Source organism: Hemiscyllium ocellatum, chromosome 6, assembly GCF_020745735.1.
Source record: "Hemiscyllium ocellatum isolate sHemOce1 chromosome 6, sHemOce1.pat.X.cur, whole genome shotgun sequence".
In the NCBI taxonomy this organism is placed as follows: domain Eukaryota; kingdom Metazoa; phylum Chordata; class Chondrichthyes; order Orectolobiformes; family Hemiscylliidae; genus Hemiscyllium; species Hemiscyllium ocellatum.
This window is the reverse complement of record NC_083406.1, coordinates 7,422,718-7,450,688: the sequence shown is the minus strand read 5'-3', so window position 1 is coordinate 7,450,688 and position 27,971 is coordinate 7,422,718. Positions and strand designations below refer to the sequence as shown.

Genomic DNA, 27,971 nt, shown 5'->3' with positions numbered 1-27,971 from the left:
TTTACAGCTGCTGAATATCCTGTTTTTCAGCAATTTCTACTTAACCTTGCAACAATAGAGGGGGGCATTCAGATTATTTCTGGTTGCCTGGTCTCTGTAGATCTCAGACGATCCCAGTGTATTATCTGGGAGGCAAAAGTAAGATTGAACTGCTTGAGAGGTTCTTGGGTAGATTGTCATGACCTCCACTGGAATGCTTTAAGGCTCGAGTCAGAAATCTACAAGTGTACCACTTTCACAAAACTGAAAGGTCAACCTGTTAAGTCAGGTGACCCTGTCAGAAATGTAACAAAAAAAAGTATTGTTTAGTTATGTCTGAGCTCCAGCAAAGTTTATAGAGGTACATAGTGTTTTGTTCTAAAATAGCTACTTGGTATGGATTATTTCACATGGATATTCAGTATTTATAATTGAGTTGGCAGTGAACTATTAGCTGCTTGTGTTGAGTGTCTGTTACAGTCTGAATTAAATAACTGATTCTGCATCATGAGTTGAGTCCATATTTATTAAAGGACTGTACATATTGAAGCTGAAAATGTGTTGCTGGAAAAGCGCAGCAGGTCAGGCAGCATCCAAGGAACAGGAAATTCGACGTTTCGGGCATAAGCCCTTCATCAGGAATGAGGAAAGTGTGTCCAGCAGGCTAAGATAAAAGGTAGGGAGGAGGGACTTGGGGGAGGGGCGATGGAGATGCGATAGGTGGAAGGAGGTCAAGGTGAGGTTGTTAGGCCGGAGTGGGGTGGGGGCGGAGAGATCAGTAAGAAGATTGCAGGTTAGGAGGGCCGTGCTGAGTTCGAGGGATTCAACTGAGACAAGGTGGGGGGAGGGGAAATGAGGAAACTGGAGAAATCCGAGTTCATTCCTTGTGGTTGGAGGGTTCCTAGGCGGAAGATGAGGCGCTCTTCCTCCAACTGTCGTGTTGCTATGGAGGAGTCCAAGGACCTGCATGTCCTTGGTGGAGTGGGAGGGGGAGTTGAGGTGTTGAGCCACGGGGTGGTTGGGTTGGTTGGTCCGGGTGTCCCAGAAGTGTTCTCTGAAACATTCCGCAAGTAGGCGGCCTGTCTCCCCAATATAGAGGAGGCCACATCGGGTGCAGAAGATGCAATAGATGATGTGTGTGGAGGTGCAGGTGAATTCGTGGCGGATATGGAAGGATCCCATGGGGCCTTGGAGAGAAGTAGAGGAGGAGGTGTGGATGCAAGTTTTGCATTTCTTGCGGTTGCAGGGGGAGGTGCCGGGAGTGGAGTTGGGTTGGGGGGTTGTGTGGACCTGACGAGGGAGTCCCGGAGGGAGTGGTCTTTTCGGAACGCTGATAGGGGAAGGGAGGGAATATATATCCCCGGTGGTGGGGTCCGTTTGGAGGTGGCGCAACTGACGGTGGATGATACGCTGTATACGGAGGTTGTTGGGGTGGTAGGTCAGTGGGGTTCTGTCCTGGTGGCGGTTGGAGGGGCGGGGCTCGAGGGCAGAGGAGCGGGAAGTGGAGGAGATGCGGTGGAGAGCATTGTCGATCGCGTCTGGGGAGAATCTGCAGTCCTTGAAGAAGGAGGCCATCTGGGCTGTACGGTATTGGTCAGGCAGCATCCAAGGAAATTCGGTGTTTCTGGCATAAGCCACACATTTCCAGCAACACACTTTCAGCTCTGATCTCCAGCATCTGCAGACCTCCCTTTCTCCTGTACATATTGAAATCGAGTATTATCACAAATTAAATGTATACTATTGTGCATATACAGCTTTTATTTTTCAAATGAATTTATTTTGCCATATTAATGTGCTGCTCTTTTAACTGCTTTGAAACATATATTAGCAAAGGAATACTGAATGCAGTTGTCCAAAAAGTTGTCTTCCTAATTATTTAAGCACCTTATCTCAATTCAATTTTCATGATGCTAGAACTGAAGCATACAATGCTGTTTTATACTCCTACAACATATTTTTCCCTTTTGATGAGGGATTTTATAGTTGATATGCATTGTTGTCACACCAGGTTTTCATTCTCCGTCCGATTTTGGCACAATGGCTCGACTGTCTGTGTGGAGTTTGCACCTTCTTCCTATGTCTGCGTGGGTTTCCTCCGGGTGCTCCGGTTTCCTCCCACAGTTCAAAAATGTGCAGGTTAGGTGAATTGGCCATGCTAAATTGCCCGTAGTGTTCAGTAAAGGGGTAAATGTAGGGGAATGGGTCTGGGTGGGTTGTGCTTCAGTGGGTCGGTGTAGACTTGTTGGGCCGAAGGGCCTGTTTCCACACTGTAATCTAATCAATTCCTAAAATATATCTGCGAGGTATCTTGGAGCTTTTCTTAATTTTGAAAATTACTGTAAAAATGTAAATTTATTTTCTGTTTTAAAAATGTTGAGCTGCATTTTAGTTCTAATGGTGAGCTCTTGGTAAGTATGCTACGTATGTATTTTCATGCTGATACATTTGCAGTTGCAGGACCATTTGTAGATCTGTAAAATTCTTAACTGGTATATGCTATTTTGAGCAAAAACATCATGCTATTTAGAGAGGAACCTTGATTATCAGGCATTCAGTTATCCAAACAAAATACTCCCCGCTCATGTCATTTGGATAACCGAGATTCCACTGTATGTATGTACGCAATATATATTTACAACTTCAACACAAGCAACGAATAAATTACCCCCTCAGAAATGCAGAATGACATTGCATTAAATTTACATTTTGACTGTTACAGCTGATTGAAGAAATGGCTAACTGCTCAGAAGCTGGCAATAACAAGTGATTAATGACAAAGAAAAGTTAGTGATTGAACACCAAGATGCACTTGTGTTCAAATGTCTACCTTTTGTAGTTTCAAATCTAAACTAAATTACTGGTTTACAGAGGAGCCTTGATTATCCAGCATTTGATTAACCAAACAAAATATTCTCCGCCTGTGTCCTTCAGATAATGGAGACTCCTCTATTTAATTTGGAGGAAGAAATAGGTAATTTGTGTTCTGAATATGTATTCTTTGTGGGCAGCAGAGAGTTCATAGGTAAATGCATAAAAATCTTATTTGCAAACTGACTTCAGTGACAAAATATTGAAGGAATTCTTGCCATTCTGCAATGTTTAGGTTGTTCTCTACTGCCTGTTGATGGAGCTGTTTCTCTTCAATTCATTTGCAGCACTCTAGTAAACTAAGCTGTTAATATTTGTACACTGCTTTCTCACAGCCAATAGTTGTGAAATGATTGTTTAGATATTTTGTGGGAAGTGTTGAAGGTACTCTTTGTTCCCTTAACAGGGATAATAGAATTTATTTACAGTTCGGTGTAGTAGCAACGCATTTAAATTGGATTGATTGAAAAATATTGATTTGTTATATTAAGCACAATATAAACCAATTATTAGTTTAAACAAGTCACCTGAATTATTGCTGAATAGCTTATGTTTGTGTTTGATTAGTCTGTAGTAGTTGATGGATTTATTGTGTTTTCAGTACAGAGGTGTGCAGTATTCTCTCAATTTTTTTGTTGTGCACAAAATTGAAACTTCATATCTGATGCTGCTTGAAGTTGTGCTAATGCAGTTAATCTTTGTTATCTGATCTATTCAACTTGACGTTAAAAGAGTGAGTATATGCCAGCTAACCCCTTGGGTGATCATACTTTTTTTGAAGATCCCACTTCAGCTGTCAAAAGCAACAGATTAAATCGGTGGTAATGTTTTCTTGGGGTTTGTACTGAATACAGATTATAGTTGTACACAGACTTAATTCTACAATTGATGACCATAGGCTGATGGACCCTGTTGACTACACAGTTGTTTTTTTTTAAATGATTTTTGTCTAAGACATGGATACTTTGCTGATCCATTGAAGATATTTCTGATGTAGCAGCATCTGACATTTGTATTGTGCCGTTTTGCTGCAAAATATCAGGCAATGAGCTAGAAGGGCAATTGGGAGAAGTGATGACCACCTTTTTAATGGTGGTGGAATGGGATGATAGGACAAGGGGAGCCAATGAAGGAGAAGCTGTGTGAAATTTAAGTTACCAACTTCCATCTTGTGGTGTACGTTGCCAAGAAGTAAGACTGCATTAGAAAATAGAGCTTTTTTTTAAATTAGATTCTCTACAGTGTAGAAACAGGCCCTTCGGCCCAACAAGTTCACACTGCCCCTCTGAAGAGAATCCCACCCAGACCCGTTTCCTCATATTTACCCCTGACTAATGCACCTAACACTGTGGACAATTTTTAGCATGGTCAATTCACCTGACTTGCACATCTTTGGATTGTGGGAGGAAACTGGAGCACCCGGAGGAAACCCAAGCAGACACTGGTAGAATATGCAAACTCCACACAGGCAGGAATCGAACTCAGGACCCTGGCGCTGAGAGGCAGCAGTGCTAACCACTGAGCCACCATGCTGCCCTAATTTGGTGAGACCTTTTATAGGAGGCCCTAACCAAGAATCAAATTATTGAAGTTTTACAAGAAGTTGAAAAGTAGGGTTAAAATTGAGGGATTTGAACACACAAGTCAGACTTGCAAATTTGAGAAATTGGTGAACAGTTGCCATTATAAGTTACTGACAGCTGATGTGTAAGAAGAATACTGGGGCAGGGTGGAATGTGAATTGTAGACCTATAGATGAGCATGTTTATGGAGGGTGGACAATGAAAAGCCTATGGAAAGGTACTTATTTTTCATTTATTCATCTACAGAATGTAAGTCTCAGCAGATGGACCAGCATTAATTAACTAATGTCCTTTACGGAAGGAAACTGCCATCCTTACCTGGTCTGACCAAAGTGTGACTCCAGATCCTTGCAGAGTGCTTGACTCTTAACTGCTTTCTGGGTAATTAGGGATGGCCTAGCCAACAGCACCCTCATTCTGTGAATGAATAAAATTGCTCACTAAACTTGGGTGATATCCATAATTGAAAATGTGTTGCTGGAAAAGCGCAGCAGGTCAGGCAGCATCCAAGGAACAGGAGATTCGATGATTCGGGCATAAGCCCTTCTTCAGGAATGACTTATGCCCGAAACGTCGAATCTCCTGTTCCTTGAATGCTGCCTGACCTGCTGCGCTTTTCCAGCAACACATTTTCAGCTCTGATCTCCAGCATTTGCAGACCTCACTTTCTCCTTGATGATATCCATAATTGCCTTCATGTGTTGGTGAAATCCCTTGTTGAAACAATGAAGTTCACTTGGTACATGCATAGTGCTTTTAAGATGCATATTTGGACTTGGTAACAGTGGAGGAATAGCTATATACAAGGGAACCTCGATTATCCGAATGTGATGGGTGGGCACTATTTCGTTCAGATGATCGATTATTCTGTTAATCGATTAAAATGCTTTTCCTCTGCATCTGTGAGTTTTTAAAGTCTGCTCTCTGTTCAGGATACTGAAAGCAGCGCATAAGGCCCTGCCCCCAGTACTGCCCTGGATGCTGCCTGACACTGCACCCACCCCCAACCCTGTACAACACTTTGCCCCAACCCCATGCAACACCTTGCCCTGCCCCAACACTGCACCCAATCCCATGCCACATCTGCCCCACCCCTAAAACCATTCCCTCATGCCCAACCCCATGCAACACCGTGCCCCAGTTCCCAACCCCATGCAACATCTCCCCCAACCTGCAAAACTGTCCCCTGTCCCCCAACCCCATGCAACACCTCGCCCCAACACCTTGTCCCCAGCCCATGCCACGCCTCCTCCAAAACTGTCCCCCCCAGCGCCCAATCCCATGCAACACCTCACCCTGCCCTGCCCCCCCCACCCCCAAAACGGTCTCCCCGCATCCAACATGGTCCAACATTGATCCCTGCCCCTAACACCCCCCTCCCCAATCCCGTGCAACACTGCTCACCCCACCCCCTCCGGGGAAGCTGGACTGGACACCAAACAACAAGACTGCTACAGTTGCCTTCGTGGGGTAAGTGTCCAAATAGCATGCGCACACGTGGCCCCACGCACGCAGCCCCCCACAACTTTTTGGCTGATTCCACCTTTGCCCTGTGCAGGACAATGTTGGAGAGATTATGCTGGGAAAGGAGGGTTTAGAGTGCATTCCTGTGTAGAACTCCATGGAAAGTGTGGGGAAAGAGGACAGGCAGTCAGTAATTTGGAGAGCGTGCCTGTTTATTCACAGTAAAAGATGTGATCACTGTTGGAAACACATGTTTGATGTAATGTTTCCATCGGTGCCTCAAGATCTCCTTTAGATAATCCGATTTTCGGATAATTGGTATTCGGGTAATCGAGGTTCCTCTAGTTTTGATGTTAGGATGATACGTGGCTTTGATTGGAACCTGGAGGTTGTCTTCCCATCCATCTGTTCTCCTTGCTCTTCTAGACTGTAGAGGTCATCAGTTTGGAAGGTGCCATTCAGATTGGTGTTGCAGTGCAACTTGCAGTTTTTCTTGGGCCATGTTCATGTGATCGTAGAATTGTACAGTACAGAAGATGCCTTTGGCTCATGGAGTCTGTATTCCCCAAAGTACACTACTGCCAGCACTAATGCTACTTTTCTATTCCAGGCCCTATCTTTGAATGTTATGGTACTTCAAATGCTCATTCAAATATTTCAAAGGTTTCTGCTGCAATTGCCGTCCAGACAGTGCATTCCAGACCCCTATCACTGTCTCAGTGGAAAAGTTTTCCTCTAATCTCCTCCAAAACGCCTGCCTTTCATTTTAAAATTATGCCCAATTGTTATTGACCCTTCAACCAAGAGGAGAGCATCTATTTTCTATTTGTCCTGACCATGCCCTTCATAATTTTATATGCCTCCATCACATCCCCACTTAACTTCCTCTGTCCCAAAGACAACATAAGCTTATCTAGCTTGTCTTCATTGCTGAAAATGTTCATCCCAGGCACTATCCTGGTGAGTGTCCTTTACATCTTCCCCCTCTACCTCCAGTGTAGTTCCATCCTTCCTTTGGCCTGGTGATCAGAATTTTTAACTTTTTCACAGGATGTGGGCATCACAGGCTCGATCAGCATTTTTTATCCATCTCTAATTGTCCTGGGAACAGTTTTTTAAAAAAAGTGTGTTGTTACACTTGGGCCTGACCAGAGTAAAGATCACAATTTACATCATTTAAAGGGAATTAGTGAGCTAGTTGTATTTTTGTGACAATGGTGAAGGGTTATGTCCAAAACGTTGATTCTCCTGCTGCTTGAATGCTACCTGACCTGCTGTGCTTTTCCAGCGCCACACATTTGACTCTGATCTCCAGCATCTGCTCTCCTAGTAAGAGTGATACTCAAAGCTAGTGAATGAATAGAGAGAAAACAAGTTGGATGTGGTTGTGCAATTTCACTAGTTTTTGAATCAATATATATTTGAACAATTGTGAGCAACTACAGCCATAATCTTTAATGATTTTCATACTAAATAATAGTTATATGCTGTAATTTGCATGTCTGTCTTCAGTCAATACTGTAACTTTTCTCTGCTAGTATAGTCACTTCTATATGTTCCTACAAGTAACCATTTTATTTTGAAATGCAGATATGTGCATGAATCGGGAGCAGAGGTGCAGTTTTTAGTGTTTCCAGCCTGCTGTTCCATTCAACAGGATCATGGCAAATTTTGTGGCTTCAACTCTACATTTTACACCTATTCCCAATAACCATTGACTCCATTGTTAGTCAAGAATCTGTCTACCTCTGCCTTATATAAAAAAAAATTCAGACACCCATACCTCCATTGCTCTTGATGGAAAACAATTCCAAAGGCAATCACTCACTGAGGGGGGACTCAGTTTTTAATGTAAGACATTGATTTTTAAGCTGCAGTCCCTAGTTATTTCTTCCAGAAAAGAAAACACCCCTTCAGCATCCGCCCTGTCAAGTCTCCATTACATGTGTGGAGCAGTTGAAAAACTTTCAACAGCATTCGTTACAAACCTTTTTGCACAAAATTAACCCTATACAAAAAGCTGAAAGTTTGATCAGATTTCTTGGTATTTCAAGAAATAATGCAACCCATTTATAAACTATTGCTGTTTGTTAGTAATGACAAACTGAGGAGTGGTTTTTCATGAATGACAGATTAGCATAGATTCCAAAGTGGTTTATATTCTATTGTGTGAAATATTTCTGGTCCTTCAATTTGAATATAAATAATTGTGTGTCCTGAATGTTGGCATCTATTTACACATGCACATCTGAATATTTACACTGATTGCACAAGGAGAATGAAACTTCATTGTCAATATTGAGGATCTGGTACATAGCAACATTTGTTCTTTTTCAACAGTTGCCATTTAAAGTTTTTTTAATCCAATCTTTGTAAGTGGAATAGTTTTCAAAAATGAGAGTTTAAATGTTTGTTACAACTTTTCTGGGTATTCTGCTCAGCAATTAAAACTTGGACATTCCCAAGTTGTAGCCTGGAGACAAATTTGATTGTTGCTATTCAAAGTTACTTTTTTTTTGTGAAATGCTGGGTGAATTTGTTGTTAACTGTTATATAGTTAAACTCATCTTTTACTTGATCAACCCTGCCAGTTAAATGGCGATGTATAACAAAGCTGTCATACCTTGATTGTCAGTAGGGTAACTGTCATTGGCAGAGAATTTAAATAGAAACTAAGGGGCTACTTAATCTCTTTTAACTGTTAAATATAAATTGTTAATTTATTTTGAAGTTGATTTAAACGTATTTTTATTTTAGACATGATTGGTATCAGACAGATTCTCATGTTATCGTCACAATAATGATCAAAAATGCAAGCAAGGATACTGTGAATGTTGAGTTTGCAGAAAGAAATGTAAGTGTTCTTACTTATTGGCAAATGCTGCACTCGGAATCAACAAATGTCATCATGTGAACTCGGGGATGTATTCCAACTTAGACATTTTAAATAATGGTATGACACGTTGTTTTTGCATTGTCACGACACTCAGCATATTATACTTAAATCTTTTTTGTATTTATAATTTCTAACAAGTACAGTATTGCGTAAGAATTCTTTCAGTATTTAAAATTTTGTGGCTTTTACATCTAGAGCCATTAACACATTGTAATCAATCTTGAAACAACAGAAGAACTTTCTAAATTGCTTGTGGATGTGCTTTTGACAGATGCTTTTGATCTGTTTTGATTAAATCTGTTAATACAAATGGAACAAAGCTAATTAGCATTTATTACAATGGTCTGGAAGGTAAACGAAACGGAATAAACTCAACTCTTATCTCCCAGTATTGTGTTCTCCCTGCTCAGAGTAGGTAGAAGTGTTCTGTATTTGAGAAAAATCAGTGCAGTTAGATTTATTTTTCTATTTGTAGCAGCATCTACAGCTGCTTAAATATTAGGAGAGATTTATACTCATAATTTATTCTTTGGATTCTTCGCAGAGCCAGTCTCTGCATCCAAAGCTGGCTGTCTATGACTTCCTTATCTGGTTGCCATGAGCATGAAGGCCATTATTCTGACTGGAAACAGTTGGCCATTTAATGTTACCATCAACCTCGGACCTCTCCAGTTATGCTGGTTGCATCAAATTGCTCCATTTTCATCAGCGAATTGCTTGTTTCACTCTTATTTAAATATAATGTTGCTGTGTCAGTTATGCTGAAAATGCAATAAGATTTGCTGTGCTCTCAATCTAAAAATTAAATTTGAAAAGTTATCAATTTCACTAAGCCTTGTACTGTTTCTTTTAAACTCTATATTCTCTCGATTCAAGAGAAGCTAGCTGGTTTCACAGTTGAAATAGTTGCTAAAGCACATTGCCCTATTCACGTTGCATTTTCACCTGCTCCTGCTTCAGTTCCCTGAATTTAAAGCTACCAGGGTGCCTTTTTGAATCACCCAGCAGTCTCATCACTTTGTTGGAATTGAGGATTGAGTTTCTTTAGGACCCCACTGGAATACTAACTTCCAACTGAGCAAGGCAAGCACTTCTTATAATGAAACCTAACACTGGAAATAAAATCACTAAAAGGCAAATCTTAAAACTCTTCCTGGAGCTTGAAAGAGCCATCTGTTTGCAAGCCTTCCAAAGTATTCTTTGACTTTCATAACCCAGGACTTTCTAAATGCCACAAATTGTGAAAGCCAGTTGAAGCTTCAATAGATGGTGTTTTGATCGATTCATAACCCGCTGAGCAGTATTATTCCTTTTGCATAAAACAATTTCTTTTCTGTCCCAGTCTGACTCATTGTAATTAATTTTTAACTAATTGAAAGGGGAGCTGAGCTGGTGGTGTCATGAGATAAGCTTACTTGCAAACCACTTTAAAACTTGTGCATTGCAAAACAATAAGGACTAAAGTCTGTTGGTAATTATGGATCTATTTTAATATAGAAATAATGCACGGAATGCATACTTCCTAAATTGCTTCCAAAGAGAAAACAGGATTAACTTGAGTGAGTGATTGTCACTTATTTTTGTAGGTGAGTGCAACAGTGAAGCTTTCACCAGAAAATGATTACAATTTGAAACTCCATCTTCTACATCCTGTAGTACCTCAGCATTGTGGAGTCAAAGTGCTTGGAACAAAGGTATGATCCAACAGAAATTGAATTGGTGATACATTTTAAAAACTGTTGGAAATTTTATTAAATCGGTAGAATGGCTCTTTAAAGTAATAATTTATAATGTTCTGTTAAATTTTCTGGAGGATTTTTGCTTCTTAACTAGTATGTAATTATATTTTTGCCATGCTTGTGTATCAGTATGAATAATGCAGGAGCTTGAAGTAGATGATCCTTTATCACTTTCAGATAAGTGTATTAAGAGCAACATTGAACATTGGATAGTAATTAAATGGAAAGAGTTTGTTTCCTTATGGGCAACACAGTGATAAGATGGTTAGCACAGTGCCAGAGAGGGTTTAACTCCTACCTCTAGTGACTGCAGTTTACGCATTCTCCTTAGGAATTTCCTCCCACAATCCAAAGATGTGCAGGCTAGGTGGATTGGCTATGCTAAATTGCATGTAGTGTTCATAGATGTGTGGGTTAGATGGGTTAAACCTTGGTTAAAAACCCCATGCAGGGTTACAGGAGTCGAGGCTTTGTGGGTTGCTCTTCACAGGATTAGTGCAGACTCATTGTACCAAGTTGTCTATTCCATTATACGTATCTCCAGGTGGTAAATAGTGAATGACATTCTTCCTCACTCTGTATTGATTTTAATATGAAACCTACTGCTATTTCGATGTTATTTTTCAATTAAAACCGTCAACAGTGTGATGGTTCAACTTCGCTTTGATTTCACAATCATTAGGTTAAAAACCAACGGTGCCAGTGGGTAATTCTAAACATTTTATACTGTTTAGGGTCAATATATATAAAACTGAACTGTTGTGTTGCCTTTTATAAGAGACTATTTCCAAGTGCAGTTCATTTAAGGCCAACCAGCTTGGGGACGACGCACTTTTGAGAATCAGGACAAGATTTGGAGCAGAATGACTTCATTGGACTATTGGGTCAACTCTGCATTCGATCATGGCTGATATGCTTTTCATCCTCATTCTCTTGCCTTCTCTCCATTATAGGGCAGAAGTGAGTACTGGAGGTGAGTCAAGGTTAGAGTGGTACTGCAAAAGCACAGCAGGTCAGGCAGCATCCGAGGAGCAGGGAAATCGATGGTTTGGGCAAAAGCCCTTCAGGATGCTGCCTGACCTGCTGTGCTTTTCCAGCACTACTCTAATCTTGATTTCTCTCCATTACACTTGATCCCCATATTAATTAAATTAATTAAATTAATTAATTAATAACGTGTCTATTTCTGTCTTAAATGCACTTAATGACTTTGCTGCAGAAGGCTGTGGAAGCCGTGAGATTCGCCACCCTTTGGCTGAAGAACTACCTCTTCATCTCCATTCTAAAGAGTCATCCCTTCATTATGAGGCTGTACCCTTGGGCCCTACTAGTGGAAGCATCTTCTCCATGTTCACTCAATCCTTTCAAACAGGTGCTCCCTCATTCTTCTAAATAGTCTGTATTAAATTCAGAGCCCAAAATTGCTCTCAATGTTCCCAATGTGGTCTGATCAGGTTCTTATAAAGTCTCAGTAGTTCATCTCTGTTCTTGTATTCTAACCCTCATGAAATTAATGCTCATGATTCATTTGCTTTCCCAATTGTCACATGAGGTAAAAACAATGACTGCAGATGCTGGAAACCAGATTCTGGATTAGTGGTGCTGGAAGAGCACAGCATTTCAGGCAGCATCCAAAGTGCAGCCAAATCGATGTTTCGGGCAAAAGCCCTTCATTTTGCCCGAAACGTCGATTTCGCTGCACTTTGGATGCTGCCTGAACTGCTGTGCTCTTCCAGCACCGCTAATCCAGAATAATTGTCACATGAACCTGCATGTTAACCTGGAGAATTCTGAACCTGGACTTGCATATCCCTTTGTGCTTCAGATTTTGGATGCCTTTCTTAATTTAGAAAATAATCTAAACCTTTATTCTTTGCACCTAAGTGTGTAATTTCTCACTTTCCCCACATGGACTTCGTCTCCTGCTTCTTTGTCCCTCCTCCTAGTCTATTCAAGTCCTCTACAACCTCACTGCCTCCTCTACGCTACCTGTCTTCCAACTATCTTTTGTATTATTTTCAAACTTAACAACAATGCCATCAGTTCCTTTGTCCAGGTTATTACTGTATAACCTGAATACTAGTCCTAACACTGACCTCTGAGGAACTCCACTGGTCACTGACTCTATCCTGAAAAAGGCCCTTTTATCCCTGCTCACTGCTGCCTTTTAGCAGCCTCCTGTGAGGCACCTAGTCCAATGTCTTCTGGAAATTCAAATAGGTCATGTCCAATAGCTATCCTTTATCTAACTTGTTCATTACCTCTTAAAAAGATTCTAACAGGTTTGGGAGGCATGGCCTTCTCTTGATTGAAGCTGTGCTGACTTAGCCCAATTTTATCATGTACTTTCAAGGACTTTGCAGCAAGCTCTGTTTCTGTTCATTTTGTGGACCTGTTTTTCCAGCTGTCAGAAATTCCTTTGCTGAAATCCAATGTAGATTCTGGGTGTGAGTTATCTTGCTAAGAATTTTGCCTTGTTTTATGGAAATACAATCTTCCAGTTGCCATCCAGCAAATTTCTGGTCTGATTGTTACAATAAAAAAATTCACAGGTGGCAAAGTAGGAGAGCAAGACAGACGTAGGAACAGGAAAATAATCGAGACTTTGAAAGTGGGTTTTCTTCCATTCTGTGTCTTTGCTTGTCTCAAAATTTATTAATCACTTAATGCCTTTCTTGGTATGACTTTGAAAAATCCTGAACAGGTGACTAACAGATGATTTCCCCAATTACTGTGGCAATTATTGTGGAAATCCTGCCAATTGTAAACGTGATTCGTTTTATACATGCTTTTGCATGAATCAAATATTCAGAAGTCTCCCCCTCCCCCCCCCCCGCCATTCTGATTTCTCTGCTTACTCCCTCCTTTCCTCCCTCTCTCTCCTCTGTTTTCCCATGAACCCTTCCACACTGTCTAAATTGGCCAGGCAGATTACTCAGCACACTGGGCTGTATTAGACTGCGGATGTTCATTTAGTAACAGGATAGGACAGAGTCAGCAAGGATTTATGAAGGGGAAATCATGCTTGACTAATCTTGAATTTGTTTGAGGATGTAACTCTGAAGATGGGCGAGGGAGATCCCGTAGATGTAGCGTACCTGGGCTTTCAGAAAGCTTTTGATAAAGTCCCACACAGGAGGTTAGTGAGTAAAATTGGGGGGCAAAGTACTAGATTGGATTGAAAATTGGTTGGCTGATAGGAAACAAAGGGTAGTGATAAACGGCTCCATTTCGGAATGGCAGGCAGTGACCAGTGGGGTACCGTAGGGATCCGTGCTGGGACCGCAGCTTTTTACAATATATGTTGATAGTATTAATAGTAACATTAGCAAATTTGCTGATGATACAAAGCTGGGTGAAATGTGATGAGGATGTTAGGAGATTACAGGGTGACTTGGACAAGTTAGGTGAGTGGTTAGATGCAGTTTAATGTGGGTAAATGTATGGTTATCCACTTTGGTGGCAAGAACAGGAAGGCAGATTACCTAAATGGAATCAATTTAGATAAAGGGGCAGTACAGAGAGATCTGGGTGTTCTTGTACATCAGACAATGAAGGCAAGCATGCAGGTACAGAAGAAGGCTAATAGCATGCTGGCCTTCATAACAAGAGGAATTGAATATAGAAGCAAAGAGGTGCTTCTGCAGCTGTACAGGGCCCTGGTGAGACCATATCTGGAGTACGGTGTGCAGTTCTGGCCTCCAAATTTGAGGAAAGACAGTCTGGCTATTGAGGGAGTGCAGCGTAGGTTCATGAGGTCAATTCTTGGAATGGCGGGATTACCTTAGACTGAAAGACTGGAGCGACTGGGCTTGTATACCCTTGAGCTTAGAAGATTGAGAGGGGATCTGATTGAGACATATAAGATTATGAAAGGATTGGACATTCTGGCAGCAAGAAACATGTTTCTGCTGATGGGCGAGTGCCGAACCAGAGGATACAGCTTAAAAATACGGGGTAGATCATTTAGGACAGAGATGAGGAGAAACTTCTTCACCCAGAGACTGGTGGCTATGTGAAATGCTCTGCTCCAGAGGGCAATGGAAGCCCAGTCTCTGGATTCATTTAAGAAAGAGTTGGATAGAGCTCTCAAAGATGGTGGAATCAAGGGTTATGGAGATAAGGCAGGAAGAGGATACTAATTAGGAATGATCAGCCATGATCATATTGAATGGCGGTGCAGGCTCGAAGGGCAGAATGGCCTACTCCTGCACCTATTGTCTATTTGTGGAAGTAAACCACTTAGCTTTTTGTAGAACCTTCATGATGTTGAATTCTCATTGTTACAACTGCAAGTACCAATTAAACTTTTCAGGTTTCTGTTACTGAAGTTTATCTCTCATTAGTTAAACTGTGTTTGTTTCATATCTAACACCATCTCTTTGGTCCCTGCATGATAACTTTGACGGTGATGAAACTAGACTTAGTTGGCTTGTGGTTACCCAAGAAATCTTTGTGTAGTGCAGTGATAGATTAAGCTTTACTAAGTCAAATTGTGGTCACTAAAGAAAACATTTTTCAGAGTATTCTCAAATCGCATTTATTACAGATACCTGTAGCTCCTAGCATCATTCTTGATTTGTTTCTTCTTTGCCATAGATGCCAAGATTGCTAGCAGGAGTGTTGAGTAGTTCATGTTTGATCTGTTTTATCATGTCACGTATGAGAAATTTGTACTTGAAGCATTTGGAAGGCTCTCTCCCAAAAGTGTCTTTACTATTTGCTTTTAAATTAAATTTATAGTTTGGTTACGTTAAGAACTTTAGTGCGTATTCTAAGCATTGCTGATAAATGGAAGAATCCAGATTGCTATAAGCAAATAATTTAAACTTTAGATTGCTAATGCACAGGCAAATATTTTTGATTTCAGTTTTCTGTGGATGTATCTTAGTTCAGCTATAAAAAGGAAGTCAGGCTTAAAATGAGTGTCTTCCACAATCTCTGAATATCTGAAATGGTTCATGGTAAATAAAGTACGGATACATGATCGTTTATCCGAAATACTCAGGACCAGCTGTTTTTCAGGATTTGGAAATTTTCAGTTTTCAGAATGTGACCGCTTAATGGTGAAATTTGTTAAAATTTTACCAGAGAGACAGACCTCTAACGAATGGGCTTGACACACTCACTCTCGCATCTGAATGACTGACATAGAGGGATGTTGACTTGGGTTAACTGTTTGCTCACCAAACAACCTTGTTAATGAGAAAAAAAACCTTTGGATTTTGGAGCTTTGCGGTTTTTGGATGTTCAGCTGAAGGAACTTGTACCTGTACATAGTCATAGATGTACAGCACGGAAGAAGCTGTTTTTTTATATATAAAAAAAAATTTGACTGTGGGTGTCACTAACAAAACTGTTTATTGCTGATCTCTTGTTGCCCTTGAGGAAATCATTTCTTCTTAACTGCTATATCCATGTTGTGAACATGTTCCCACAGTACTGCTAGGTAGGGAGTTTAGGATTATGACCCAGCAAAATTTAAGAAATTACTATGTCCATGTCAGCATTGTAACTCTCTCATGAGTGAGAGTTAAGAACCAGTGATATTTACATGGATCTATTGCTGCTAAAGAGGTCAAGAGTTTGAGAGAGACCGTTGAGTGTTGGCGAGCATCCGGTGTGCCTTTTTGGAGTAGGGAATGGCTGAGCTGTGGTGTTGAATGAAGCAGTGGTCAGTATTTAGTCTTGGCAACTCGAAAGCTTTGTATATTGCTGTAATTGTACCTATCCATGCAAGTAGAATTTTTCCTCGCACTCCCTGATTTGGTTCAAAAATGTGGACATGAGCTGTTCACCAAACTTGTGACCTATTCTGTAACAGACTTGATGTTTTTGTAATTAGCCCAGTAGGATTACAGTCAGTGATATGACTTGAAGTATTGATTGGAGGTTTGCTGATGGTACCAAACAGAAAACAATAGCATGATGGCTGAGGTTAGCACTGCTGCGCCTCAGCACCAGGAACCCAGGTGGCTGCCTGTGTGGAGTTTGGATGTCCTCCCCATTTTTGCATGGCTTTCCTCCAAGTGCTCAGGTTTCTTCCCACAATTCAAAGATGTGCCTGTTGGGTGGAATGGCCATACTTAGTTGCCCATAATGTCCAAGGATGTGTAGGCGAGGCAGATTATCTCTGTAACCCTGCATTTCCTATGGCTAGTGAATGGGGTATTTCTGGGTGAGATACTCTTTGAAGGGTTGAGGTAGACCTGATGGGCCCAAATGTCTGGTTCCAATTGGTAGGGAGTCTGTGATTTAAACTGTCTTGCTGGAGGTGTTCATTGCTTGGCACTTGGTGCAAATGCTACTTGTCAACAGCCAATGTGATAAGATTTTGATGCATGCAAAGTGTCCTGGCAGTGATATAATGAGGGATGAGATGATTGGCATTTAGTAATCATAACTATCTTTTATGCAAAATATACTCCAGCCACAGAAGACTTTTCCCTTAAGCACCACCTACTTCAGTTTTATTTGGGCCTTTTGGCATTGCAGTTTTGAATTCTGCTGTAATGTTATGGCTGACACTTTGCAGTTTGCCAGGAATTTAGCCATTTTGTGCTTGTTCAGTTCAAAGCTTTAATATTGTTCTGGTGAAATTCGAACTGATTTTTAGTCTGTGAATAAGTACCATATGATATTCATTTCTGCTAACTCGATCCATTACTCTGATTTGGACTGATAATTGGTCGGTTGAATTTTAAATCATTGCTCACATCACTCCATGTGATGATATGTCGTCTTGTATCATTTATGTCCTGATGGTGCTGTTGCATCCACCATACACTCAGGAAGGAAATTTCAGGTTTTTGACCCAGCAACATTGAAGAATTTGTGATGCAAACTGGTGTGTGACATGGAAGGAAACTAAATATGGTGGACCTTGTGATAGATGGAAGGTCACTGATGAAGCAACTAAAAATGATTGAGCCTCTGTCACTAACCTGAGACTGCAGCAGTGTCTGGGGCTGAGATGATTGGCCTCCAACAAAAACAACTATCTTGCTTTATTCCAGTTACAGGAAGACCCTGGTTGCGAACGGGTTCCGTTCTGGAGTCCATTCGCAAGTCGATTTGTACTCAAGTCAGAACACAGTGCAGGTCAGTATTAAGGAGACGTTCGTAAGTATAGGAAATGTGTGTATATCTGGTCTTTAAAATTGCACCGCTGTATGAGATTGTGTTTATACCCCCCATGTATAACTCTAGCCAATGGAAAGTTGATCCTTCCCCCAATTCATGTTACTTCATTTTGCTCGGGCAATTTCATGCCACACTGTTAATTTTCCTTGATATCAAGGGCAGTTGCTTTTGTCTGTAATTTAGCTCATTTGGATAGAAGCTATAATGCCATACCTCCTCTCAACCTGCTATCGAAGGAAAGGTGTTAATGTGCCTGGGACTTGATAATTTTCAGGAGTTGTCGAAGCTCTTAAGGGAATCGCCATCCACTCTGTGGGATTCACTGAGATTTTATAGGGTTTGCTGCTTTATCTTTGGCACTTGGTTTCATTTTGAAGGTGCTGGCCAGGTGGACCTAGATTGCCACAAAAATAGACAAAATGTTTGTGAAGGATTTCCATTATGATCTGTCTCATCTGGACAAGCTTTTGAATGCAAACTTGTATCACCAGTCAGTCACGTGAAGTAAACTGCTTCTTACCTTCGGGCAACTTTGTGGATGTGTGGTCAGCAAGATTGACAAAAGCTGGAACTTGTAGTTTCAAAAAATCCATTCATATGCTATTGTATTACTGATTGCTTTTGCTGTTATCTTAGGTCATACTAACATTCAAGATGGCTTTTTAAATGTTCTGAGCAAAATTGTTCATGGGATGTAGGTACTAATTGCAAGGCCAGTCTTTGCTCATCCCTAATTCCCCTTGAGAAAGTGTTAAAATGCGCCTCCATTGGAAATAATGGCACTGATGTCCTTTGCTTAGCTTTGCATGCAGTGAGGTTATGTTTTGTTGTTAGTATGGAATTCATTCTGTATTATGTATACTCACTGCATTGAAGATCCATATTGGTGATTTAATACATTTGCGTTGATCTGTAGTCCTGACAGTAAAATAAAGTTTTTTTTAAAAAGTGTTATACTTTTGAAATATATTAATTTGAACCATTTTAAATAGCCTAGAAACAGCTCATAAAGTGCTGTAATTATGTTTTCTTGTCACCAAAAAATTTCAGACCTTCTCATCTTTGGCTACTCTTGACTCTGGGTGTAGTTGCGATCTTTTGTTTTCCACATGTGCAAAGCATGGATGTTGCAAGTTTCTGCCTCAACCCACTGAAAGCTTTTTGCTTTTAGACCACTTTAAAGTCAACACTTCAGTATTTCAAAAATGTGTTTCTTCTTTAAATACTTTGTGATCGACCCTCCACATCTTATGAGGGCGAGAATTCCAGGAATTCAGGCAAACTGTTCCCCACTTTGAGTCTCCCACTAGAGGAATCATCTCAGCATCTGCCCTGTCAAGCCACCTCAGAATCTTGTATTTTTCAATAAGATCATTCCTCTTTCTTCTGAACTCTAATGAATTAAGGCCCAACTATACAGGTTCTAGTGCAACCCCACATTTGAGAATGATGGTGCTTTAGCAGCAGTGCTTAGTGTTAGTTATGCAATCATGTTACAGCTGACTCACACTTTAAAAGTTCATGCTTTAGAAACATGTTCCCAATTCATTAATCATGTCAGCGAAACGCACATTATAGCGGAAGGAGCTGTTTAGCCATTCTGCATAAGTTAGCCCCTCCAACCGAGGAATTGGATCAGTGAATAATTTTTTTTGAACTGGCTGCAATATCAGCATATCCTTTCTTAAACACAGGTATCAAAATTCAATATACTACTCGAGGTGTGAGCTCTCAAACAGCTTGTACAGTTATAACTATTTTTGCTATTTTTAAATTTCAGTCCTTGAACAATAAAAGTCCAAAATTCCATTTGTCACCTTAATTACTTGCTACACCTGTATTGTAACTGTTTTTGAGTGTAATACTAAGATCCTTCTGTGCTGCATAGTTTGAGTCTTTCTCCACTTAAATATTTATCTGTGCTTTAATTCTTATTGAGATGCATGACCTCTATCAATTTCCTTACTAAATTCGATCTGCCAAGTTTTTGTCCACTGTTAACCTATGTTTATCCCTTGCAAACTTATGTCCTTAACACTACATGCCATCTAACTTATTTTTGTATCATAAAATATAAATGCATTATTCTTTGTCCCTTCCTCAAGTAGAGTAAATATTTGAGATATAGGACTTAATTATGTCTTTCCACCTGAAAAAAAGGAGGTATTAATCCTGGCTTTGTTTTCTATGACTTGGAGAAGCTGGTGTTGGACTGGGATGTACGAAGTTAAAAATTGCACAAGAAATTTCAAGAAAGCAAGTGCTTCCAAATAAACATGTTGGACTATAACCTGATGTTGTGATTTTTTAACTGTTTTCTGTATGTGAAATAGCATTTTCCAATTCATCATATCCAGCCCATACCTCATACCATCATAGTTTCCTTTATTTAGAACATAGAACATTTCAGCACAGTAGAGGCCCTTCAGCCCTTGATGTTGTGCCGACCTGTGGAACCAATCTGAAGTCCATATAACCTACACTATTCCATTCTCATCCATGTGCCTATCCAATGACAATTTAAATGCCCTTTAAAGTTGACGAGTCTACTACTGTTCCAGGCAGTGCGTTCCATGCCCCACGTACTGTGTAAAGAAACTACCTCTGACGTTTCTCTGATATCTATCACCCCTCAGTTTAAAGCTATGTCCCCTCGTGATAGCCATCGCCATCTGAGGAAAAAGGCTCTGTCCAATCTATCTAACCCTCTGATTATCTTATGTCTCAGTCTCAATCTCAATCTTCTTCTCATGCCTCTCAATCAACTTCTCTCTAACAAATTAGAGCCAGAACCGTAATATCAGAATCAGCTAAGTCACTCCTCTTCGTAGTGATTTTTGAGAACATTTTGTAGCTCAGGTTGAGAGTATGGATGTAAATTTGCTCAGAGCTAGAAGGTTTTTTTTTCAGATGTTTTGTCATCATGGCTAGGTAACATCAGTGAGAGCCTCCGGTGCTATGTCCCACCTCTGTATTGGTTTTGGCTTTTTAAGGTGGTTGATGTCATTTCTGGGTTTTTATTCGGGGCAGGTAGATGAGATCTCAATTGATAGGTTTACTTGATGGCATTCTGGTTAGAATGCTAGGCGTCTACGAATTCTCATGCGTGTCTTTGTTTCGCTTGTCCAAGGATATGAGTTGTTCCAGTCAAAGTGGTGTCCTTTGTATGTATGCAAACTAATGGTAGTGGGTTGTGTTTTGGTGGCTATTTGGTGTTCATGTATCCTGGTGGCAAGCTTCCTGCTCGTTTGTCGGATGTAGTGTTTGTTTTTAAGTTCTTGCATGATAGTTTGTAAATAGTTTTCCTCGTAGTATCTAATGGATCCTTCAGGTTCATTAGCCACTGTTTAAGGGTGTTGGTAGATGTTTGTGCTACTGTGATTCCAAAGGGTCTGAGTAGTCTGGAAGTCATTCCTGATAATGTCTTTGTAAGGTAATATGGCTAAATGTTTGTTTTTTGTTGGGTCGTGCCTACCTGTTTGTCTTTGTTTCTGAGGAATTGATGGATTGTGTTTATTGGGTAGCCATTAATTGAAAATGTTATGTAGGTATTTGGTCTGTGTTTTTGTTTTTCTGTAGATGCTGGTTTGAAGCGCTCTGCTTACTTTACCATTTGTAGATGTGACAGCTAAATGTATTCTGTTGTCGTTCTCCTCCTCTTGTGAATTTTATGCCTGTCAGGATATTGTTGATGTTGTAGGTTTTCTCTCATTTGTTCTGTTTTTTGTCATCCACATAGCGGACCTAAAGTTTGGGTTGGATGGATGGGAGGGCTGCTCGTTCTAATCTCTGCATTACTGCTTCCATTATGAGCTCTGATATTCATCCCATTGATGGTGAAGTGGATGGCGAGGCACAGGTCCACCAGCTTGAGGATGTTGTCTTTGCTGATGGAGTTGATGCTGTCTGGTATTTGTGGTCTTGGTTTTCCTCTGTGAGACGTCTGTTTCTTTGGCCAGGTTGATGTTAATTGATGTGGAAAGGGCTGTAACGTCAAAGGAGACCATTATTTCATCCTATTTTATCTTGGTGTCTTTGGTGTTCAGGAATTCTTGGGTGGAATGAATGGATTGTGTGACTCTTAAATTAGATGTCTTATTTTTTGGTGGAGTTCCTTGGCTAGTCTGTATGTTGGTGTATCAGGTAGAGAGACTGAGTCTGAGGGAGGCTCCTGGTTTTGTATTTTTGGTATTTCGTAGAAACATGGTGTGTTGGGTCTATCTGGTTTCATGTTTTGGAAGTCTGTCCTATTTAATTCTCCTAATTTTTGAAATCTTATTAGCAAGGATGAGATTAGATATTCCAGTTGTAGTATCTGATCTATTGCCACCTGCTGGTAAGTTCGGTGTCTACAAGCGGAGTATTTAACTTTTTAATATAGCTTGACTTATTTAGAATAACAGTCATGAGCCCTTTTGTCTGTAGGTAGGATTACAATGTTTTTGTCTTTAAGAGACTTTCTGGTGTATTGTTTCCTTTTTTCTGTGCATGATGTTCTTGGAACTGTTTGTCTGATGGTCTGCTGTGTTTCCTCCTGAGACGCTTGTTTTTAAATGTTGATTCACATGCTGCAAGGTGGTCCTTTTCTGTTCACATCTTTGTCATTGTAGTTTAACCTTCTGACTAGGACTGCCTTTTTCTATATCAGTTAATAGGCCATCTGAAAAACAGCCTTGAAAGAAAGTACCGAAAATGACATCACCCACCTTTTTTTTAAAAAAAACCAAGACCGATAAATAGAGGTGCGACATACTACCAGCGTTTCACTGGAGACACACGCTGATTCTGGAAAACAAACCTTCCAGCTCAGTGAACAAACTTGCATCCATATCACTCCTCTTAATGAAGAATTCTACTTTATTGTGGTGCCTCTACTCCAATGAGCCTTGCACAGCTGGATTGCTAATTGTTCATTTCTCATTACATAATAATCAACCTGTTCTCTAGTTGGTTCCTCAAGATGTTGATCCAGAAAACCATCTTGTGTACATTCTCAGAATTCTCTCCTTATGCACCCTTGTTATAGATTTGATCTAAAATCTGATTGAAGATTTGTAGTTCGGGTATCCGTTGTTGTGGTTCTGCTCGCCGAGCTGGAAGTTTTTGCTGCAAACGTTTCGTTCCCTGGCTAGGGAACATCATCATTGCTGTTGGAGCCTCGTGTGAAGCGCTGCTTTGATGTTTCTTCCGGTATTTATATTGATTTGTTCTTGCCGCTTCCGGGTGTCAGTTTCAGCTGTAGTGGTTTGTATATGGTGTCCAGGTCCATGTGTCTGTTGATGGAGTTTGGGGATGAATGCCATGCTTCTAGGAATTCTCTGGCTGTTCTCTGTCTGGCTTGTCCTATGATAGTGGTGTTTTCCCAGTCAAATTCATGTTGCTGGTTGTCTGAGTGTATGGCTACTAGAGATAGCTGGTCGTGTCGTTTTGTGGCTAGCTGATGTTCATGGATGCGGATTGTTAGCTGTCTTCCTGTTTGTCCTATATAGTGTTTTGTGCAGTCCTTGCATGGTATTTTGTAAACTACGTTAGTTTGGCTCATGCTGGGTATTGGGTCCTTTGTTCTAGTGAGTTGACACGACCAGCTATCTCTAGTAGCCATACACTCAGACAACCAGCAACATGAATTTGACTGGGAAAACACCACTATCATAGGACAAGCCAGACAGAGAACAGCCAGAGAATTCCTAGAAGCATGGCATTCATCCCCAAACTCCATCAACAGACACATTGACCTGGACACCATATACAAACCACTACAGCTGAAACTGACACCCGGAAACGGCAAGAACATCCATCAACAGACACATTGACCTGGACCCCACATACAAATCACTGCAGCTGAAACTGACACCCGGAAGCGGCAAGAACAAACCAATATAAATACTGGAAGAAACATCAAAGCAGCGCTTCACACGAGGCTCCAACAGCACTGATGATGTTCCCTAGCCAGGGAACGAAACGTTTGCAGCAAAAACTTCCAGCTCGGTGAGCAGAAACACAACAATAGATTTGATCTGTCCAATCTATATGCAGACAGTGCATAATTACAGCTATATTCTTTTTGCTTGCATCTGATTTTCTGTTTAATGACTTCCTTAATATTACTACCACTGTTGGAGTCTATCTACAACAAGATGCTTTTCATCTTTTTGTACTTGAACAGCTGTACCACATTTGTGGTTTTCCAATCTACTGCTGCAATCCTGAAATCAAGTCACTTCCATTAAAACCTCTATATACACCATCTGGTCCTGGTAACTTGTCTGCCTTCCGTCCCTTTACCTCATGGTGACGCATGAGTCTTTCGCACTTATCATAGTACTCTTAAAATGGAGTTTGCTTTTTGTGAACTCAGTGCCAACACATGTCAACTTGATCTCCCTAGTTGAGTGCGTGATAAATGTAACATCCTTGTGAGAATATGGTGATGGGATTTCTATCTTTAGTTGAAATAATTTCCTTTATTACATAAACTGATATGAAACAATACATTGGATATTCTTTTGGTCAGCTGTGTCACTGAAATGCTATTCATGTGTGGCTGCAGTTGCTGCTCCATTCAGCAAGCAATAGAAGAACCATCTTCTCAGTAGCTTTGAAATTGTTCAAAATTGAATCATGTATATATTTTGTCTATTGGTATGTTATGAATGGATTTGCTGTTTTTCAGTGCCCCTATAACTTAGCCAAATGCTGTAAAGTTTTAATGCCAAAGTCTTGAAAAAGAAGCAGCTTATGTAATTTTAGAAAGTTTTTTTAAAAGTCAAATGAATGACTAATGTGCTTTATGTTCTAAATATTAAGTACTTAGTTTTTATGTTTAGTTTCAACATGCATGTGACATTTCATTATTAACATCCCTTTCAATTAATAAGGGCTGTATTCCAAGCAGTAAATGCCATAGATATTCAGGTTAAAGAAACAGGTCAGTTATGAAATTTATTATGAAGCTCCTAATTAAGTATGCTGTTTGATGATGATCATTATAAGTGGTCTCATTAGCTTTTAGTTCATATTCTTCAATGATTGCTGATTTCTACTGCAGACACTGGAAGTCAACAATCAAAACAAAGTACTGTAGAAGCTCAGGTCTGATATTATCTATAGAGAAAGAAGCTGAGTTAATGTTTCAAATCCAGTATAACGTTATGGGACAGTCTGTCACACTGGACTTGAAATGATAATTGTATTCCCCCTCCACAGATGCTGCTCGCTTTGCTGAGTTTCAATAGCATTTTAAATGAGCATTTTTTACAGCCATAGTAGCTTTTAATATTCTGAAATGAAGAATAAATTTGATTCTTAAGTAAATGAACGATTACAGCCTAATTTCCCCCCCCCCCCCCCCCCCCCCCCCCCCCCGCCGCCCGATCTGCAGGTAATAGCTGATTCAACATTCCTTGTGTCTATTTTCCTGCGATTTCCTTCCTCATCAAGAATCTGTCTCTGCTTTAAATATGCACAAGGACTCTGCCTCCCAGCTCAAAGACAGTCAGTTATCTTGAGAGAAGGAATTCCTCCTCACCTTGGTCTTAAATTTGGCACTCCTTAATTCTGAGACTGTGCCCTCTGGCCCTCTATTCCCCAATTAGAGTAAACATCCTCTCAGCATTTACCTGGTCAAGCCCCTTAAGAATCCTATATGTTTCAGTGAGATTGAACATTACAGCCCTTCGGCCCTTGATGTTGCACTGACCTGTGAAACCAACTTGAAGCCCTTCTAACCTACACTATTCCATTATTATCCAAATGTTTATCCAGTGACCATTTAAAATGCCCTTAAAGTTGGCGAGTCTACTATTTTGCAGGCAGGGCCCCTCATTTTCCTAAACTCCAGTGAGTAGAGTCCCAATCTCTAGCTTTTGCTCAAGACCATGTAGGAGTAGAAAAGCCCAGTCTGCTCCATCATTTGGTCATTGCTGATAGGGTTCTCAACCCCCATTTCAAGAACCTCTGTCAGTCTTAATTACACTCAATGACCAGGCATTCACAGACCTCTGTGACAGTATGTTCCAGAGATTAACCACGATTTGGCTGAAGAGCTTTCTCTTCAGCTCAGTTCTAAAGGATCGTCCCTTTATTCTGAGGCTGTGTCCTTGAGTCTTAGTCTGTCCTGATGGAAACATCCTTTCCACATCCAATTTGGATAGGCCTCTGTGTCCTGTAAGTTTCAAAGTGACTGCCCATCATCCTCCTTTTCTCCAAGAGTAGATGAAGATCTTCAACTACTTTTTTGAAAAACTCTTCACCCCAAGGTCATCCTTGTAAACCTTCTCTAGACCTTCTCTTAGGCCAGCACATCCTTCATTATTACTGGACCCAAACTTGCTTGAAGTATTCCAAGCCAGAATCGTACATAGCCTGAATAGTACATCTCCGCTCCTGTATTCTCGCCCTGTTGAAATGAAGTTGACATTATATTTGTCTTCCTAACTGTCAACTGAGCCTGTTAACCTGAAGATAATCCTGGACTAGGACTACTAAGTCTCTTTGTGCTTCAGATTTCTGAATCCTCATCCCATTTAGAAAATAGCCTACTACACCTCTCTACATACTAAAGTGCATAACCTCACATTCTCCCATTGAATTTCAGGCGTCCGCTCTTTGCCCATTCTTTGTTTGCCCAAGTTCTTCTGCACCACCCCTGTTTCCTGAACACTACCTGTCCCTTTGTGTCACCTACAAACATAGCAACAATGCTGTCAGTTCCTTCGTCTGGGGTAATTAATGGATAATGTGAATAGCTGTGGTCCCATCACCATCCCCTGTGGCTCCCTCTTGTCATTGACTGCAATCCTGAAAAAGATTCATTTGCCCCTACACTTTCCCTTTTGCCAGTCATCCAATCGTCTTTCCATTCCAATACCTTGCCCCTAAAGCCATGAACTCTTGCTTCGTAAGCACCCTTCTCTGCAGCATTTTGTCAAATGCCCATACCAATCTTGTCCATTTTGGTAGGGTGATTTTTCTTGGATATTTAGTTCCAGCCCTGACTCCCTTGCAGCTACATTTGTGATACCCACAACATCATACCTGTCAATTTCCGTCTTAGCTACAAGTTTGTTTACCTTGTTTTGTATACTGAATGCATTTAAGTACAATGTCCTCAGTCCAATGTTGAGTGGCATCTTCTCATTGTCCCTTCTCTGCCTGAGGTTAGATTCTTGACTCTTGCCATTCTGTCCTACTATTTGTTCTGGAAACTTTAGTAACCTCTGCTTAGTTTTCTCTCTCCCCTTAGCTTTTTTACCCATAACTCATGTACCAGTTCTGTAATTCCACAGGACTCTGGTTGTACCATCCTATTGGAACAGCTCTCTCCCCCAGTACTGGTGCCAGTGTCCCATGATTTAGAACCTGTTTGTCCCCCACCAATCTTTTGAGCCATTTGTTCACTTCAGTCTTGCTGAACCTGTGAACTGCAGGTTCTGGGATTTAGATGTTTCAGTAAGAACAGAGAAATTGTAAAAGAGGGAGTGGGATGGCATTGTTTGTCAAGGGCAGTATTATATTTGCAGAAAAGATGTTTGAGGACTTGTCTACTGAGATAGTATGGGCTGAGGTTAGAAATAGGAAAGGAGAGGTCACCCTGTTCGGAGTTTTCTATACGCCTGCAAATAGTTCCAGAGATGTAGAGCATAGGATAGCAAAGATGATTCTTAGTGTGAGCATAAGTGACAGGGTACTTGTTAGGGGAGTTTTACCTTTCCAAATATTGACTGGGAATACTTTAGTTCAAGTACTTTAGGTGGGTCAGTTTTTGTCCAGTTGTGTACAGGTGCTTCCTGACACGTTGGCCTGTCTACATCAAGGGCGAGGCCCATTAGATTTGGTACTGGGTAATGAACCTGGCCAGGTGTTAGATTTGGAGGCAGATGAGCACGTTGGTGATAGTGACCACAGTTTAGTTATGTTTAATTTAATGATGGAAAGTGATAGGTGTATACTGCAGCGCAAGAATTATAACTGGGAGAAAGACAATTGCAGTGCGATTTGGGTGGGGAAGGAAATTGCAGGGGACGGGTACAATTGAAATGTAAAGCTTATTCCAGGAACAGCTATTGCGGATCCTTGACAAGTATGTACCTGTTGGGCAGGGAGGACGTTGTCGAGTGCGGGAGCTGTGGTTTACTGAAGAAGTTGAATCTCTTGACAAGGAAGAAGGCAGCTTATTAGGATGAGGTGTGATTGCTTGGTTAGGGTGCTTAAGAATTCAGGTTCTCCAGGAAAGACTTGGAGAGCGCTAAGAAGAGCCTGGTGGGGACATGAGAAGTCATTGGCAGATAGGATCAA

The 27,971-nt window shown here is 40.7% G+C and overlaps 1 protein-coding gene across 2 annotated transcripts in view; it reads left to right on the top strand.

Annotated features, from left to right (window-relative positions):
- Nucleotides 1-27,971, top strand: part of sugt1 (SGT1 homolog, MIS12 kinetochore complex assembly cochaperone) — a 71,571-nt gene that overhangs the window by 18,766 nt on the left and 24,834 nt on the right. For both annotated transcript variants that reach the window (XM_060825809.1, XM_060825808.1), the window contains exons 9-10: nucleotides 8,655-8,751; nucleotides 10,380-10,487. In XM_060825809.1, coding sequence (XP_060681792.1) covers nucleotides 8,655-8,751; nucleotides 10,380-10,487 — 205 coding nt within the window. The remainder of the gene's footprint in view (nucleotides 1-8,654; nucleotides 8,752-10,379; nucleotides 10,488-27,971) is intronic.